The sequence below is a fragment of the Eubalaena glacialis genome, chromosome 9 (genome assembly GCF_028564815.1).
Source record: "Eubalaena glacialis isolate mEubGla1 chromosome 9, mEubGla1.1.hap2.+ XY, whole genome shotgun sequence".
Taxonomy (NCBI): Eukaryota; Metazoa; Chordata; class Mammalia; order Artiodactyla; family Balaenidae; genus Eubalaena; species Eubalaena glacialis.
In genome coordinates this window covers 36,526,300-36,545,464 of record NC_083724.1, presented here as the reverse complement: position 1 = coordinate 36,545,464, position 19,165 = coordinate 36,526,300, and the positions used below count along the sequence as shown (strand labels likewise).

Genomic DNA, 19,165 nt, shown 5'->3' with positions numbered 1-19,165 from the left:
CAAGATAAGATGTTAAGGGATTCACATTTCTCACTACACCTTTGGGGTTCAATTTCAGTACTGACAGATTGAATAATTTATTGTCAATCAAGTGCTTTAAAGGTGTCAAGATTGAGTAACATTTTATTTGTTTTGTAGGAGAAGATGGTGTAAACTGGTTCATCAGTGACAAAGACGTTGAGGTAAAAATCAAAACGTTTTTGATATTATGAATAATAGAATAATAATTTTCTTGGAGGCGTAGTTTCACTTCATTATGATGACTTAATAAGCTTTTTAAAAGTAGCAGCAGTCCAGGTATCTTGTAATAAAAAGTTTAATTTTAGTCTATGGGTGATTGAATTTTTCATGAATTTTTCAGAAGCGTAGTTCAGCCTTGATTTTTGTCAGTCAGTTAATTGCCATAGTGATTTAGTCCCCTTTCCCTTTTGTTTCTTCTCTGCTATGGTGAGTCCTCTCAGCCCATTTTGCCTGGTACCACTAAAGATCAACACCGGAAATAACTGCTTCTTCAGTGTAAGGAAATGGTTAGTCTATATTTAGGATGTGGCAGGTGTTTGTCTTTGTCAATTATTAGCCTTAATTATGACAGATGGCTAGAAAAGAGAGTAATTTTACAACTTGGTATAAGGAAAGTGTTAAGAGATAATTAGATTGTGTCTCCTTTTGAGGCCTACTTGGCCAATTCAGCAGAATAACAAGTAAAAGATGAAAGTTTTTTTCAAGATGGAATTGTACCAAACAAGATAAAAGCATGGTTGGCATTTAGGTATTCCTCTTTAGATAGTCCATATGATATGCTTTGCTAATGTTCTCTTGCAAGATACTGGGTTTTGGCTAGAATATGGGACAGCTAGAATTGGATCAGTGTAGGCAGAATGGATCTTAAAAGGACTCTAGGGGAAGGAAATTATCTCATTCTCTCTTAGAAATTAAAATCCAGCTTGTAGGCAGTAACCCTGGGCTGTTCAAAAGAAGGAATGTATTTGGTCACTATGTGGTTTTATAACTTTATAAAGGACAAAATCATAAAAAACACCAACCCCTAACTAAAAATTTAAGCAAGTTTCTCATTCAGAAAAATGTGGTATACATCCAGATATATGTCAGCAATATCTTTGACTCTGAATGCCACTGGAATGTCTAAATGATGCATTTCAGTGCTCCTACTAGACCTGAACCGTAAGTAGAGAAAGATAAAAAAGAAATGGAACCATATGGAGAAGTGTAAAAGAATAGGGGAGATGGGCAGACAGAAAGTAGAGCTGTTTTCATGGCACCCCTTTTAAGTTTTTCTAACTCCTTTTAAAAATACAAAGTTCCCTGTTGCTAAGTTCTAAATTGAACAGATTATGACTGTTAATTGTCTTGAACAGAGTGAAATAATTTTAATTCTTGATCTTTTTTTTCCCTTAGGCACAGATAGGTAGAAAAAGAACATCTGGAAGATGGACCCACCGATACTATTCAGTCAACAAAAACGTTACCTGTAGAAATTGTGACAAATGTGGCCATTTGTCAAAAAACTGCCCCTTTCCACAAGTATGTGAAATATGTAATGTGTCTTTCCACATTGTTAAAATCAAAATCATAGGGTTGGAACCCTTATAACCTTACAATTCAAATGTTATGTAATATATGTGTTAAATTTCATATTACATGTTTATGTAGGTCGCAGCCTAGAGTAGTAGTAAAGAACAATAAATCTACAGCCAGAATCAATTTCAGCATCCCATTAGTAGTTGTACAACCTTAGGCAAATCATTTCACCTTTTGTGCTTCTCTTTTCTTTTCTATAAATTGAGAAGATTGAATCAGATTGATTCCTGAGATTCATTTCACTTCTAAACCTTCTACTTTATGACACGGCTTGTTTCATTGTGGGATAATTTTCATTGTTAGAAAATTATAATTTTAGGCATTTATAAATGTTTATTGATGTAAATTATGTTAAACAGATACATCAATCTTTGAAATAACACAGAACTCTTAGACATTTCTTGACACTAGTAAGCCCTTAACAAATATTCCTTCCCTTACCTACTTCCTCTCCCAAATGATTGCCTTTCAAACATTTGAGATGGCTCTCTTGTTTCCTCTTTGTCTTTGCCTGGCAAAGCAGCCTCTTTCTGTATCTGTTGCTCCTATGACTTAGCTTCCAGATCCTCATCATCCTACTTTCCCTCTCAGACGCATTCCACTTTGTCAGTGTTCTACAAGACAAGGCATAAGAAATAGATGCCAGATGATAGTACGTGCAGACTAAGCCTTTTTGGCAACCACAGGATACAGATGGTTTTGTTAAAGCTCTGATTTCAGATATTTTGTTTGATTTTATAATTATGCTCAGGACCTTCATTGTGTTCTGAAATTGGAAATAACTTTTTATGGAATTATACTGAAAAAGAAAAAGTAGTATTCTATTTGAGACTGAAGTATTTTGCTAAAGAGATTTTCTGTTTGTCTGCCACATAGAAAGTCCGCTCCTGCTGCCTCTGCTCCGAGAGAGGACACCTCCAGTATGCCTGTCCGGCCCGCTTTTGCTTTGACTGTTCTTTGCCTATGTCTTCTACTCACAGATGTCTTGAAAGACCTTCCTGGAGAAAACGGTGTGACAGATGTGATATGATAGGCCACTATGCTGATGTGAGTATCCTGCATGTAACTAATTTGTCGGACTTTGGGGGCATTGTGCCAATCTGTAACCATCTGCCAGCCTACTTAAAAGCATGTTTACTACGCACTGTGTATAACGATAGTCATGTCCCTTTGGCCACTGATCGTGTAAATCAGTGCTCTAATATCTCAGGATAGGGATCCTACTGAATGGGTTCATCAGGAGGCAGCATCAACAAATATTGTAGACCTGTGCTGGCTTCTTTGGCTTAATGTGCTTGCCAAAGTAAAGGTTGTAATTAAAGAGGTATGTAATAAATAACATGTAAAATTTGTGTACCTATTCATTCATAGTTAGATGAAAATATATATATAAACACTGAACAGTTGTATACAAAGGTCTATATGAAGCCTGCTTTGATGCTGCTTATTGGTGGCTCTTGGTGGTATAATAGTCTCATGCAAGAAGGACAAGCCACCAGTACTTTAAATATGCTCATCTTAGATCTTTCTTTAGATTTAAGAAGACAAAAGTAACTTAGAAGACATTTCAGTTACTTGTAGCATGTTAAATTTTAGCACATTGTTATTTTAGATGTCATTTTGCATCATATTATAAATGTCTGTGGGATTTTAGTCACAATTTCAACCAGAAGGGCTTATAGAAGTCAGTATCTAAAAAAAAAGTAAGAATTTTTTCCCTTTAATTTGTGCTTCCCAAAGACATGATACAAAGCACAAATATTTTTTAAATTTTCCTTATATCGAATTGTACCTAGAGCCTTTTGCTTAAAAAATTAATACGACTTTCTGTTGGGATGAATTTCAGATTAAGACAAACTAGAATATGAATGTTTGGTATATGTGTTTCTTGTGTAAATAATATAAGAATTATTGATTATAATTTTTAAAGGATCTTTATGAACAAATAAAAATAGGATCACTGTCCTATAAGTTAATTTTTTTTCCACTTAATTCTTTATGAATGTGTCTCTATCAGCTCATAAAGACTACCTTTCTCATGGCTAACTTTTATTCCATTTTTACCAATTTACCCAGCCATTTCTCTACCAATACATTTAGATTTATACTGTTACTCATTTTTTTTTTTAAGCAAACATTGCTGCTGTAAACACCTTTTTATATATCTGCATACATATAAGAGTATTTTGGTAAGTCATATTCTAAATGGAATTGTGTAATTAAAGGATATGTACGTTTATCTCTGGATAAATATTGTCAAATTGTTCTAAAAGATTGTACCAGTGTATCCACTTGCTAGCAGTGTTTAAGAGTACTCTCAACCCTAGCTGTAATCAATCTTTAAAATTTTTGGCCAATCAGATAAGGAGAAAATGATATCTTACTGTTTTAATTTCTATTTCTTAGGCCCCTAGTGAGGTTGAATATGAGTCTTAAGACAAGGTATAGAGATAGAAGTTGTCATTTCATTCCAAAGTAGTTTAAACTTATATTTCAATATTTACTAAGTTTTAAAAATAGTAAATTCTAAGTTGTCTTAGTTTTATTCTGTTGTTCTCTGCATTGAGTTGTCAATTATTTCTTAGAAAGATTTTCTAGTTTGGACGTTAGGTTTAAAAGCATATTTTTTAACTTCTTTCTTCCAAAGGACTCTTATAGGTATGGTCTAATTTGTGTGTGATAACAGAAGAGGCTCAGACATTATCATGAGCAGTTTTTTTGAAATAAGAAACTATAGTACAGAACGGTTAAGAATGGTTTGTAAAAGGTTATATAATAAGCTGTGAATTAAATCTATAGCTCATTCTGCTTAACTTCTTAATTTTGGCCTCAATGTATGTTAAACTCTTTATTTAAAATGGCCTTGAGGATTAATAACCCCAGTGAATATAAGTTTTTAAGATAGGGTTAGACTGTGGCTGACTTCAGAGAAGGCATCACCCTTTCCCCTAAATCTACCAAGACCTACCATTGGGTTTTTTTGTTTTTTTTTAATTACATGATGAAAGTTCTGGACATGAATTGATCTTTTCTCAGCCTGCCCACCTGGTATAGAATTCCCTTGGAGCCCAATCCAACCTGGGCTCCACTGGCTCCTTCTGAAGAAACTTAAAGTCCTTCCACCATCCCAGAAGGTCTTCATGAGGATTCACTTGGGAGCAGTTTCATTCTGGCCCCTGGTTGCTGGGACTATTCAGCTATTCCCACACATGCTTTATATCTGTCTTGATTTCCTCCACAGAAAATATTGTTTCCCCTGCAACCCTCTCAAATGCTTGCTGCTCATTCTCTCTTGACCCACATACCTCTGAATTAGGTTGATTAGGATCAACCTCTTTCTCACCTGCCATGACTGCTTCTAAATCATTTCTCCTCCCTCTTTTTGTAGGTATCCTTGACTTATTTTAAAGCTAAGACCCTCTGACAATACTGTTCTTCACCCTTCTTTGTCATTTTCATCTTCTCACCTACTGGGATTTATGAAGCCCTGGGTAACTATAGATGCCCTAACCTCTTATAAATTAAGGAGATCAAGAAACTTCCATTTTTGCTTTATACATCCCTATAGCCACACCAGAATCTCTGTAATGCCAGAGTACCAGTTAAATGTGCAAAGAGGATTAATAATGAAAACTCATGAGTAATATTCACATTCTTGCTGTAATGACTCCTGAACTCAGCTTGGAAAGCTCTTCATTTGTTAACTACTATGTAAAAGTATTTGGGTGAAATTACAGAGTTTTGCAGTGTAAAGGATAGACAGATGGCTCAAGGCCTACTAAAGTCTACCTGGATCACTGGTACCTTCCAAAGGAAGAGAATCTGAAGTATGTAAAGAATCCCAATTTTGAATCTACCACAGATTCTCTCCTTTTGCTGATAGCTTTTAAATAAACCAAGAATCTTAAACTGTCTATACACATTTATCTTGCACATACAGTCCCATTCTGTGAGCTATATCTGACATTCCCAAGATAATAATAGCTATAATTAGTTGAGTATTTACAGTGTTTTAAGTACTATGCTAAGTTCATTACCTGTTAGGGGGAGTGGGAGTGCTTTGTTCACTGCTGTATCCTCAGTGCTTAGTAGGTGCTCAATAGATTTTTGTGATTGCACCAGAGTCATTTATGTAATCCTCATTACCATCATATGAGATAGATACTATTTATTATTACTACCATTTTACAAAAGAGAAAACCAAGACATTGTAAGGTTAGGGTTTGCCCAAGGTCTCAAAGTTAAAATGATGCTGTACTTCATGAATGTGCATAGAGAAAGTTCACTTACTGACAGTCTAGACGTTGTCAGTTTAACTCCTTCTCGGAAGATCCTCTCGAGTTTCTGTCTTAAACCTGCAGATATTGTGGATCTAATAAACAACTTTGATAATAAACTTATGATATTTAAAATATCAATACATTATAAAATAGATGAAGAAAAATATTTTCCAAATAAAAATAAATACAGTTTATTAAAAAAGTTTTCAGCTCTTTAAAGAATTTCTGAGGATCAGCAAAGCATCGTAGACTGTTGGTTTTGAGCCACAGAACCAAGTCTGTGATACCATAGAACTGTGCTTCTCACAAAAGACCATCTCAGCCTTGGCAGTCTCTATTGTTGAGATTGTCACCCTTTTACATTAAAGCATAATGACTGAGTTAATCAGCATCAGATATAATTGCAACCTGAACCTAAATTTTCTTCCTTTCTCCAGCAGTTTTTTCTCAAATTTCCTGCTCAGTCTTCTATCCCAATTCATACTAAATAACTCCTTTAACCATCATTTATAAGAATAAAATGCCATCTATTTGTGGGGCGCTCAGCACTTGAGTCACTGCTTTAAGTCAGATTTTTAAATGTAGTGGGAGAAAATAATCCATAGGACATATTTCACTTGATTCCTTTCTTTAAATATTTGATTCTATAAAAAGAATCTCTTAAATATCACTGTATACTAAAATATTTTTAGCAACTCAAAAGTTTATTTTAAAAATGAGAACTCAGTATAAGCTGTGTAGGCTTTCACATAGACATTAGTGCCCAGTGAATGTCTCCTCAACAAATATATACATAAAACTGAAAACTAGTATTTTTTTAGTTTAATTTTGGTGATTTTTTTTTCTTTAAGTTTAGTTTAATCATGGGGATTTCCAGCACGAAATGCAGAGTACCTAGTACAAGTATCACCTCTTATCCTTTTCACAGTCTTATTGAGATATTACTGGCCAGAAATAAGACTGGCTGGAACACAATCATTGAGCTGAATAATTAAGCCAAGATTTGACTTAAAGACTTGCTTAATTCAAATATTTGGTTTTGTTTAATAATTGTTAGTTCTGTCTTTGTTCAAAAACATCTCCACTGTTCCACCATCCAAATAAACTTTCTATATTTATCAAAAATTTGTTGGTTGCCTACTACATGCTAGGCAGTAATCCAAGTACTAAAGAAATAAAGATGAATAAGATATGGTCCCTGCCTTTGAGGAACTCAGAGTATAGTAAGAAAGGCAGATGTGTAAAAGAATGTAAAAAGTGATGTGTTGGAGATGCATCAAGAATGGTGAAAATTAAATGAGAGAGTATCAGAAGACTAAGCTTTGTGACTTGCAAATAATACATACCTGAAAGGTGTAGAAAATGACCTAGACCATAGGAGGGAGCCAAGTAGCTCTGCCTATAATAACATGTCACCTGTCTTTGGAAATATCAGCTGCAAAGTAATGCCATAGGAATTCTCAATCCAGGCTAAGTGAGTTTTCCTGTAATCATATGGACTTGAGACATACACAAGGGTCAGTATTTTCTGAGCATTTGTTTGCTTGCCTGCTTGCTCTTATGTTTGAAGACAGGACAAAATAAGGAAGGAATTCGCTAGCCATTCCTGGACTGTTTTTCCTTTCTAACTCTATATCTTTTCCTCTCATGGAAAGTCACTTTTCTTTTTTTTTTTTAAATTAATGTTTATCGGAGTATAGTTGATTTACAATGTTGTGTTAGTTTCTGCTGTATAACGAAGTGAATCAGTTATACATATATATATACATATATCTACTCTTTTTTAGATTCTTTTCCCATATAGGTCATTAAAGAGTATTGAGTAGAGTTCCCTGTGCTATACAGTAGGTCCTTATTATCTATTTTATATGTAGTAGTGTGTATATGTCAATCCCAATCTCCCAATTTATCCCCCCCCCTTCCCTCTTGGTAACCATAAGTTTGTTTTCTATATCTGTGACTCTATTTCTGTTTTGTAAATAAGTTCATTTGTACCATTTTTTTAGATTCCACCTATAAGTGATATCATATGATTTTTGTCTTCTCTGTCTGACTTTACTCTGTATGATAATCTCTAGGTCCATCCATGTCACTGCAAATGACATTATTTCATTCTTTTTTATGGCTGAGTAATATTCCATTGTATATATGTATCACATCCTCTTTATCCATTCATCCGTCGATGGACATTTAGGTTGCTTCCATGTCCTGGCTATTGTAAATAGTGCTGCAGTGAATCCTTCCGAATTATGGTTTTCTCTGGATGTGTGCCCAGGAGTGGGATTGCTGGATCATATGGTAGCTCTATTTTTAGTTTTTTAAGGAACCTCCATACTGTTCTCCATAGTGGCTGTACCAATTTACATTCCCACCAACAGTGTAGGAGGGTTCCCTTTTCTCCACACCCTCTCCAGCATTTATTGTTTGTAGATTTTTTGATGATGGCCATCTGACTGGTGTGAGGTGATACTTCATTGTAGTTTTGATTTGCATTTTTCTGATAATAAATGATATTGAGCATCTTTTCATGTGCCTCTTGGCCATCTGTATGTCTTCTTTGGAGAAATGTCTATTTAGCTCTTCTGCCCATTTTTTGATTGGGTTGGGGTTTTTTTGATATTGAGCTGCATGAACTGTTTGTATATTTTGGAGATTAATCCCTTGTCGGTCACTTCATTTGCAAATATTTTCTCCCATTCTGTGGGTTGTCTTTTCGTTTTGCTTATGGTTTCCTTTGCTGTGCAAGAGCTTTTAAGTTTAATTAGGTCCCATTTGTTTATTTTCATTACTCTAGGAGGTGGATCAAAAAAGATCTTGCTGTGATTTATGTCAGAGAGTATTCTGCCTATGTTTTCCTCTAAGAGTTTTATAGTATCTGGTCTTACATTTAGGTCTTTAATCCATTTTGAGTGTATTTTTGTGTATGGTGTTAGAGAATGTTCTAATTTCATTCTTTTACATGTACCTGTCCAGTTTTCCCAGTGCCACTTATTGAAGACACTGTCTTTTCTCCATTGTATATTCTTGCCTCCTTTGTCATAGATTAGGTGACCATAGGTGCATGGGTTTATCTCTGGACTTTCTATTCTGTTCCATTGATCTATATTTCTGTTTTTGTGCCAGTACCATACTGTTTTGATTACTGTAACTTTGTAGTATAGTCTGAAGTCAGGGCGCCTGATTCCTCCAGCTCCATTCTTCTTTCTCAAGATTGCTTTGGCTATTCAGAGTCTTTTGTGTTTCCATACAAATTGTAAAATTTTTTGTTCTAATCCTGTGAAAAATGGTATTGGTAATTTGATAGGGATTGCATTGAATCTGTAGATTACTCTAGGTAGTATAGTCATTTTGACAATATTGATTCTTCCAATCCAAGAACATGGTATATCTCTCCATCTCTTTGTGTCATCTCTTATTTCTTTCATCAGTATCTTATAGTTTTCTGAGTACCCATCTTTTGCCTCCTTAGGTAGGTTTATTCCTAGGTATTATGTTCTTTTTGATGTGATAGTAAATATATCATAATTTAATACATTGTTTTAACCCTGGAAAGAATGATTCACAGTATAATTTGTAATCTAACCACTTCTCTTCATTTCTACCACTATCACCCTGGCACAAGCTATGAGCATCTACTGCCTGGATTATTCTAATAGCTTCCTAAACCATTTCCCTGCCTCCTTGGCCCTTTATAGTCTGTTTTCAGCAGCTGACTGGGTAGTCCTTTTTAAACATAACCCAGATTACATCAGTTCTCTGTCTAAAATCCTCAAATAAGACTTTGCATCTCCCTCAGAGTAAAAGCTAAAAGTCTTTACAGTCACCAACAAGGCCACATGTGGTCTGGCTTCTTGACAACATCTCCTGTATAGACATCCCTGTTGCTTACTCCACCTGGTCTCCTTACTGCTGTTTGAAAGACCAAACATGTTTTCCCTCTACCTGCTGTTCCCTCTGCTGGGAGTACTCTGCCCCCAGTTATCCACAGTGACTCACTCCCTCATCTCTTTCATGTCTCTGTTCAAATGTCCCCTTCTTAGAGAGCCCTTCCCTAACCACCCTAGTTAAAACCTCCAGCATTCCCTGCCCTTCTTCCCTGCTTTGTTTTTCTCTATAACACTTATATCTTACATTCTATATATTTTTCTCTCCCCTCTAATTAGAATATAAGTTCCATGTCTGTTTTCAGACACATTCATTGCTGTATCTCCAGCTTCTAGAACAGTGCCTTACCCATGTAGGAGCTCAATGGGCTCCTAAATATATATGTATAATGGGATTATTGAATAAGCAAATGAATGAATTAGAGACCATAGACTTCACTTACCTACTCATGCTCTAGTCAAATGGTTCTGAAGGTTGTCCAATCCTGCACTTAAATGTACAGGCTTGGACATTCTCAGCTTGACTCATTAAGAGGTAAACATCTCCGAATAATGTTTCAAATCAAGTTTCAACAGCCTTTCTAAAAGCTATAATATCTATAATATGTGTAAAATAAAATGAAGTTTCTAAGGCAAAGGAAATCCTTTTTCTATATTTCCCTTTCACTATCTTTAGTAATCCTAGTGTTTTAAAAAACATTTGCATTGCTCTCAAATGATTTTCTTCAGTGTCTCCTTTTTAAACCAATATTACAGGTATTGATGCAGTCCTGTGTTTTTGGTCTGTCAGCCCTCAGCTTTCATATGGAAAAATCTCATCTATCATTTTGTGATGGAATATACTGTATCTTCTTCATTGGCTTGAAAGGACAAATTTGAGAAAAGAAAATATAAAACTAAGATTATGATAACCTTTTATAATTCAAAGAATCATAGACAAACTAATTTTCCTGCTGAACTTGATTGAAGTAAGGACAAACCACTGACTTACATTAGATCTCCTTAAGAAAATGAAAATGCCTTAATAAGAGTAGATGAGTAAAAAATAAGTGTAGCAAATGTGCCCTCCCCGCCAAAAAAAAACTTAAAACGTTTTTCAAGGTACCACAAAATAACTTGGATAAAAGCACAATGCTGAAGAAGGAAGGGAATAATTTTGAAAAAAATTATCTTTGAAAAAACTAAAATATCAGAGGTATATCATTATAATAGATTGATATGAATATTCAGTTAAAAATGTAGTTCTGCTGACACCTGAGCATTGAACCGACTTCGGAGAATAAAGAAAATCAGGTTAGATATACTTTGTTACTCTCACTTTTCACGACATTTCATTATTTAAAACATAATGTTGAAGGAAGAGGTCATGGCTGGGATTGATTGATTTGCTTAATAGAAAAATAATTGTTGAATAGGCTTATAAGATACTTATTTACCTGGGAGACCAGAATACGCCCCCAAGGAAGTTAAGTGTAGACTTCTGTGTTAGAGGTCTCATTCTCTTGATGGGTGTTTGCAAAACTCATGATGTTAGTGAAAATTCATATGTGTTCATTGTTCAGGGAGTAAATCCCAGAATTAGTCATTAATAATTCATTGAAACTGTTCCCAAACTACCTAATAAATGAATACCTGAAACTTCTTGTTTAAAAATATGTTTAACCTTATGGAAATAACCTTAGCAGGGGAAAAGTTCTACATTTTTAACTGACGGTATGTAATTTAGTACAAAGTGTGAAGAAGAGACCAGTCTTTACTTTGAAATTCAACTGAATGGTATCCTTTCTAGTCATCTCTGACTAACCTGACGAATTCCGCCAGCCTCCCCAAGTCTCCCTATAGCACATGCCTCATGGCCTAGTATTAGTCACTTTCAGTAGAACTAGCAGATGGAGAGCAGGTTTATGTTTTCTTTATAGAAGCTTTAAGAATAAGTTTGTAGAGGATAGAGATGGTTCCCTTTCCAGACCCCTAACTTCCACCAAAAGAGGAGAAAGATTGTCCCTGAACAGTCTATAAAACGAACAGCTCTAAAAATGAAAGGATAAATAAACTTTAGTATTTTATTGAGAATTTTATTTGGCTTAGGAATGAACCTAATCTTCAGTGCAATCACATTGGGAAGACATGAGTTTTTGATAAATAGAGCAGCAGGCCACTGGGAATTTTGTTAAATTTCTGACACATTCTATCATTATACTCCTCATCTTGGACTTAAATTTAACTTTTAAATCCAATAATAAGGACAAATTCTGGGACATAGTTATCTAAGTTATGAATTTGGAGAGTGAAATTAAGGAAGTCAGATCCTCATTAACACCTGGAAGGCTAAAAGTTTTGTTTACTAAGCATTACAGGCTAAGGTCAACTCCCATACATAAATATAAATATATATATAAATAACATATATATATATATATATATATATATATATATATATTAAAAAATCCCATACAGCTTTTTGATTGGGTTCTGATCATCTCCCTTAAATAGTACATAGTGAAGGAAAATACAGCAACTGGAAAAGATTTCAACCTCTGAAAGTATTCAAAGTCTTAATTATGGACATCTATCTTTCTTAGCTTACTCATCTTTAAAAAGACAGCACTCTTTTGATCCATGAACATGGATGTCTACATTTGTTTGTGTCTTCTTTTTTCTTTCAGCAAAGTCTTATCGTTCTCATTGTACAGATCTTTCACTTCCTTGGCTACATTTATCCCTAAGTATTTTGTTGTTTTTGATGCTATTAAGAATGGGATAGTTTTCTTTATTTCTTTTTTTTGATGCTTCATCATTAGTGTAAAGGAATGCTACTGTTTTATGTAAGTTGATTTTGTAACCTGCCACTTTACTGAAATCATTGATTAGTTCCAAGAGTTTTTGATTAACTGGGATTTTCTTTATATAAGATCATATTGTCAGCAAATAGTGACAATTTTACTTCTTTCTTCCCAATTTGGATGCCTTTTATTTCTGTCTTGCCTAATTGCCCTAGCTAGGACTTCCAGTACAGTCAGCCCTCCGTATCCACGGGTTTCACATCCTTGGATACAAAGGGCCAGCTGTATTCATTGAACTATACCATTTTATACAAGGGACTTGAGCATCCAAGGATGCCAAGGATTTTAGCATCCACAGGAGCTCCTGGAACCAATCCCCCACAGATACCAAGGGACAACTATTACAGTGAATAGGAGTGGTGAGAGTGGGCAACTTTGTCTTGTAGCTGATCTCAGAAGAAACCCTTTCAGTTTTTCTTCATTGATTACAATGTTAGCAGTGGGTTTCTTGTATATAGCCTTTATTATGTTGAGGTATGTAATGAATTACACTTACTAATTTGCGTATGTTGAAACATTCTTGCATCCACGTATAAATCACACTTGGCCATGGTGTACAACCCTTTTAATTGTTCTTTTTAAAAAATTATTTATTTATTTATTTATTTTGTGCTGCATTGGGTCTTTGTTGCTGCATGTGGGCTTTTCTGTAGTTGCAGTGCGTGGGCTTCTCATTGCGGTGGCTTCTTTTGTTGCGGAGCACGGGCTCTAGGCATGCGGGCTTTGGTAGTTCTGGCTCGTGGGCTGTAGAGCGCAGGGTCAGTAGTTGTGGTGCATGGGCTTAGTTGCTCTGCGGCATGTGGGATCTTCCCGGACCACGGCTCAAACCCGTGTCTCCTGCATTGGCAGGTGGATTCTTAACCACTGCGCCACCAGGGAAGCCTTTAATGTGTTCTTGAATTTGGTTTGCTAATTTTTTTTTAATTAATCTTTTTTTGTTTTTTTGGCTGCGTTGGGTCTTCGTTGCTGTGTGTGGGCTTTCTCTAGTTGTGGTGAGCAGGGGCTACTCTTCATTGCGGTTCATGGGCTTCTCATTGCGGTGGCTTCTCTTGTTGCGGAGCACAGGCTCTAGGCGCGCGGACTTCAATAGTTGTGGCACGCGGGCTCAGTAGTTGTGGCTCGCAGACTCTAGAGCACAGGCTCAGTAGTTGTGGCGCATGGGCTTAGTTGCTCTACGGCATGTGGGATCTTCCTGGACCAGGGCTTGAAGCTGTGTCCCCTGCATTGGCAGACGGATTCTTAGCCACTGCGCCACCAGGGAAGTCCTGGTTTGCTAATATTTTAAGATAACACCTCACAACTGTTAGACTGGCTATCAAGAAGACAAGTGCTTGTGAGGATGTGGTGAAAAGGGAACCCCTTACACACTGTTGGTGGGAATGTAAATTAGTCCAACCACTATGGAAAACAATACAGAGATTCCTCGAAAAATTAATAATAGATCTACCATATGATCCAGCAGTTCCCACTTCTGAGTATATACCCAAAAGAAATGAAATCAGGGTTTTGAAAAGATAGCACACCCATGTTTATTGCAGAACTATTCACAATAGCCAAGATATGGAAACAACTCAAATGCTCATCAGTGGATGAATGGATAAAAAAGATGTAATATAGGGCTTCCCTGGTGGCGCAGTGGTTGAGAATCTGCCTGCCAATGCAGGGGACACAGGTTCGAGCCCTGGTCTGGGAAGATCCCACATGCCGCGGAGCAACTGGGCCCATGAACCACAATTACTGAGCCTGCGCGTCTGGAGCCTGTGCTCCGCAGGAAGAGAGGCCGCGATAGTGAGAGGCCCGCGCACCGCGATGAAGGGTGGCCCCCGCTTGCCACAACTGGAGAAAGCCCTCGCACAGAAACGAAGACCCAACATAGCCATAAATAAATAAAAATTAAAAAAATAAAAAATAAAAAAGATGTAATATATATATCCAATGGGATATTATTCAGCCATGAGAAAGAAAGATATCCTGCCATTTGTGACAACGTGGATGTACCTTGAGCACATTATGCTAAGCAAGACAAGTCAGACAAAGATAAGTACTGTATGATATCACTTAAATGTGGAATCTAAAAAAAACAAATTTAAACCTGTAAAAAATAAAACAGTAAAATGGTAGTTACTACAGTATTGGAGTGAGGGGATAATATTGATGGTGTTTGAGGGTACAGACTTGTAACTAACAGTAAGTAAAGCACAATAAAATGAATATAGTCTATAATACTGTACTATAATGATGTAATATGATAAATATTGCTTCCTTGACAATATTACAGTATATAAATCTATCAAAGTAACACAGCCCAGCCATACACCTTAAATTTACAAATTGTAACATGTAAATTGCCTTACCTGGTTTAGGGATGCTTATACAGAACTCTTATCTTGGTACATTTATAAAAATCTGGGACAATATGAATGGTCTTTTAATGGAGTAGATGATTTTCAGTGTAATAGAACATCCCTACTTTGCAGATCCCTCTATAATTATAATTCCTTCCCTGTTCCTCACAAACAAGCCAGATATCTGATTGAGAAAACTAAAACTTGATCACATCTACACTTTTCCATGAATAAGTTGATCAGAGACCTGTGCAGTCCTTGGCAGATACCACCTCAGTTCCCAATACTGGCGAGATTCACATACGCCTCCTCTTTTTCCTTTTTTTTTTCATATTCTTTTTCTTTTTCTTTTTCTTTTCTTCTTTTTTTTTTTAATGAAGCAATAAAAAATAGTTACAGGCATATGTGAAGAAATGGTAGAGTAAAAATGGAATCAGAGATAACCCCAAATGAGATAAACTCACTACAGGAAATAGGAAACTGAGAAAATCCTAATTCATTCTTCACAGTGTGATAGGGAAGCAATCCAAAGCAAAATGATCAAAGGAAATCCTGATCAAAAGAGCACACACTCAGTATGAGGGAGAAAAAAGACCTACATCTAGATGTATCCTAGTGAAATTTCTGGATATCAAACAAACAAACAAAAATCATGCAAACAAAAAATCATGCAAACAAAAATATACATTACACATACACATACACACAATCAAATTTTCATCAAACTTCTCCTGTGCAATACTGAATTCCAGAAGGCAGCAGAGAAATCTCTGGAGGCTAGAGCATTCAAAGAAAAATAGATGACACAGCCAAGCTGTTGTGCATTTGTAAATTTATTGGAAAAGTCAGAGAATAAAATTAGCAGCAATGAACAGTGAAATCAGGAAAGCATACAGTACGTGTCTGAATACTTCCTCTTAATCTGCTTTTAAACTTAATACTAATTTTAGAAAAAAATTCTTTAAAAAATTTAAAATCTATAATAATGTGGATCATAGATAATTCCAATAAAATAAAAGTTTGTTTCAACTAAAAGAAGAAAAAATAGGCCATGTAACTTTTAGGTTACTAATTTAAAGTAAGGCAAAGGAAACTTAATATAGCAAACACTAGGGGAAAATGGAGACAATAAGAATGTATAGGGCTTCCCTGATGGTGCAGTGGTTGAGAATCCGTCTGCCAATGCAGGGGACACGGGTTCGAGCCCTGGTCTGGGAAGATCCCACATGCCGCGGAGCAACCGGGCCCGTGAGCCACAACTGCTGAGCCTGCGCGTCTGGAGCCTCTGCTCCGCAACAGGAGAGGCCGCGATAGTGAGAGGCCCGCGCACCGCAATGAAGAGTGGCCCCCCGCTCGCCGCAACTGGGGAAAGCCCTCGCGCAGAAACGAAGACCCAACACAGCCAAAAATAAATAAATAAATAAATAAATTTATTTAAAAAAAAAAAAAAGAATGTATAAAAAACAAAAAGGATGAGAACAAAAATAGTACCAAATATATCAATTATCACAATAAATAAATGTATTAAATGCTCCTACTAGAAAACAAAGACACCAGTATCAGAAACCATAAAAGAAATAGAGGATAGATTTAAGAGAATAGATTTAACTTTTTTAAAAAGAAGTTTATCCAAAGAGACCTTTAATGAAGTCAAATGACAAACCACAGCTTGAAAAAGATTTTTATAAAATATGTGATGGGATAATTACCTATAATATATAAAAAGCTCTTACAAATTAGTAGGAAGAAAAAAATGTCTCAATAATAATGATATTCAGTGTTAGGTTGTGCTGGGAAAGTACATTTGAATAACCTTTCTGGAGTTTAAGTGATAGATGTTTGCAAAGATATAGCTACAGGAATGTTCACCTCAGAGTTGTTTATAATAATGAAAATTAGAAGCAACTCAAATATTTAACTTCAGGGCCGACTTAAGTGACTTAACAGTATGTCCCATATAATGGAATAACCTTAGGCATTTAAAATATGATGTGGAAATGAGTATTGAAATATAAAGATGTTACTAGTATGTTAAATGCATAAATTTCAAAAGTTATGAAATATCCTATTTCTATATAAATATACATATTTATATGTGTATATAGATTTGCATAGAAAAAGTTTGAAATGAAGTATTCCAAACTGCTTACTATAGTTATATCAAGAATTACAGATAAAGGTTTTTAAAATTTCTATTGATCTTTATTTTCTGTTTTTGTAATGAGCATATATTCATTTTATAACTTTTTACCTTGAAATTTAATGTGCATTATTCTATTGCTGCTTATAAACATTTTAGGAATAGTATGGTATGCAATCTAAGCCTATATTCATTCTTTTTTTTTCTTTAATAATAAATTGACTTTTTTTCTTTTGATGTTCAATTTATGAATATGTATAGATTTATGTAAACACCATCACAACCAGGATACAGAAGAGTTTTACCACCCTGAAAAACTCCCTCATGCTTTATAGTCACTCTCCCCTCATCCTTAACTTCTAGCAACCGTTAATCTGTTCTCTATTACTATAGTTTTGTCTTTTCAAGAATGCCATGTAAATGGAATCATACCAGTGTAAACTTTTGAGACCAGCTTCTTTCACGTAATATTTTGAAGACTCATATGAGTTGTTGTATGTATCAGTAGTTTGTTCCTTTGTAGTATTCCACTTTATGGATGTACTACAGTTTGTTTATCCATTGAGGCTCATTTAGGTTATGTATAGCTTTTGACTATTACAAATAAAGCTGCTATGAATATTTGTATACAGTCTTTGTGTGAACATAGCTTTCATTCCTCTGGAGTAAATTTCCAGGTGGAGATTACAGATCCTATGATAACTGTATGTTTAACTTTATAAGAAACAGCCATATTGTTTTCCAGAGTATGCATACCATTTTGCATTCCCACCAGCGAAATGAGACTCTCAGGAAGATGAGAGTTCTAACTGCTCTGTATCCTCACCAGCATTTGTTATTGTCAGCATTTTTTATTTTGCCCATTCTGATGGTTGTGTAGTACCTATCTCTTTGTGATTTTAGTTTGCATTTGCCTAATGGCTAACAATATTGAATATCCTTTTATATGTTTATTTGCCATCCTTATATCCTCTTTGGTAAAGTGTCCAGATACTTTCCTAACTTTTAATTAGAGTATCTATTTCTGATTGTTGAGTTTTGAGAGGTTTTTTTTCAATATTTAGGATATGTCTTTCATTGGATATGTGATTGCCATAAATTTTCTCCCAGTCTATTGCTTGTCTTTTTATTATTCTCTTGACAGTTTGTTTGTTTGTTTGTTTTGGCAGAGCAGAAGTTTTTAAATTTGGTGAAATCCAATTTATCAGTTTTTTCTTATATGGATCAGGCTTTTGGGGCCGTTTCCAAGAACTTGTTACCCAACTGCAATTAGCAAAGATTTTCTCCTGTGTATTCTTTCAAACATTTTATAATTCCATGTTTTATATTCAGATCTATGATCCATTTTGAGTTCATGTTTGCATAAAGTGTGAGGTTTAGATCAAGGTTAATTTTTTTACCCGTGGGTGATCAATTATTTGCTATTTGTTGAAAAGACTGTTCTTTCTCCATTGAATTGCTTTTGTATCTTTTTCAAAGATTAAATGCCACATTTGTGTGAATTGATTTCTGGACTCTCTGTTCTGTTGCACTGATCTAGGTACCTGTCCCATCACCAATACCATACTGTCTTGATTTCTGTAGCTTTATAGTAAGTGTTAAAATTGGGTAGTTTGATTTCTTAAACTTTGCTCTTCTTTTATGAAATTACTGTAACTATTCTAGTTCTTTTCCCTTTCCATTTAAGTTTTACAATGAGTTGTCTATACCTACAAAAAATCTTGATGGGACTTGGATTGATAATGTTTTCAGTCTGTGTAGATCACTGTGAGGAGAATTGACTCCACTATTTTGAGTCTTCCAATCCATGAACATAGTATATCTCTCCATTTATTTAGATCTTCTGTAGTTTCCCTTGTCAGAGTTTTGTAGTTTTCAGTATATACAAATCCCCTCATATTTAGGTTTATACCTAAGTATTTCATTTTCTTGTAAATGGTATTGTTTCTTAAATTTTGGTTTCAATTGTTTATTGCGTGTATATAGAAAAAAGTTTGGAGTGGAATATTCTGAAATGTTTGCAGTTATCTCAGGTGGTAATTATCTCAGGTGGCTTTTGTATTTTCTATTCTTA

The 19,165-nt window shown here is 35.2% G+C and overlaps 1 protein-coding gene across 4 annotated transcripts in view; it reads left to right on the top strand.

The window, feature by feature from the left end:
• The window catches only part of ZCCHC7 (zinc finger CCHC-type containing 7), a 243,926-nt gene that overhangs the window by 187,970 nt on the left and 36,791 nt on the right, over positions 1–19,165 (top strand). For all 4 annotated transcript variants that reach the window (XM_061201134.1, XM_061201133.1, XM_061201132.1 and 1 more), the window contains exons 3-5: positions 139–182; positions 1,417–1,542; positions 2,476–2,646. In XM_061201134.1, the coding sequence (XP_061057117.1) occupies positions 139–182; positions 1,417–1,542; positions 2,476–2,646 (341 nt within the window). The remainder of the gene's footprint in view (positions 1–138; positions 183–1,416; positions 1,543–2,475; positions 2,647–19,165) is intronic.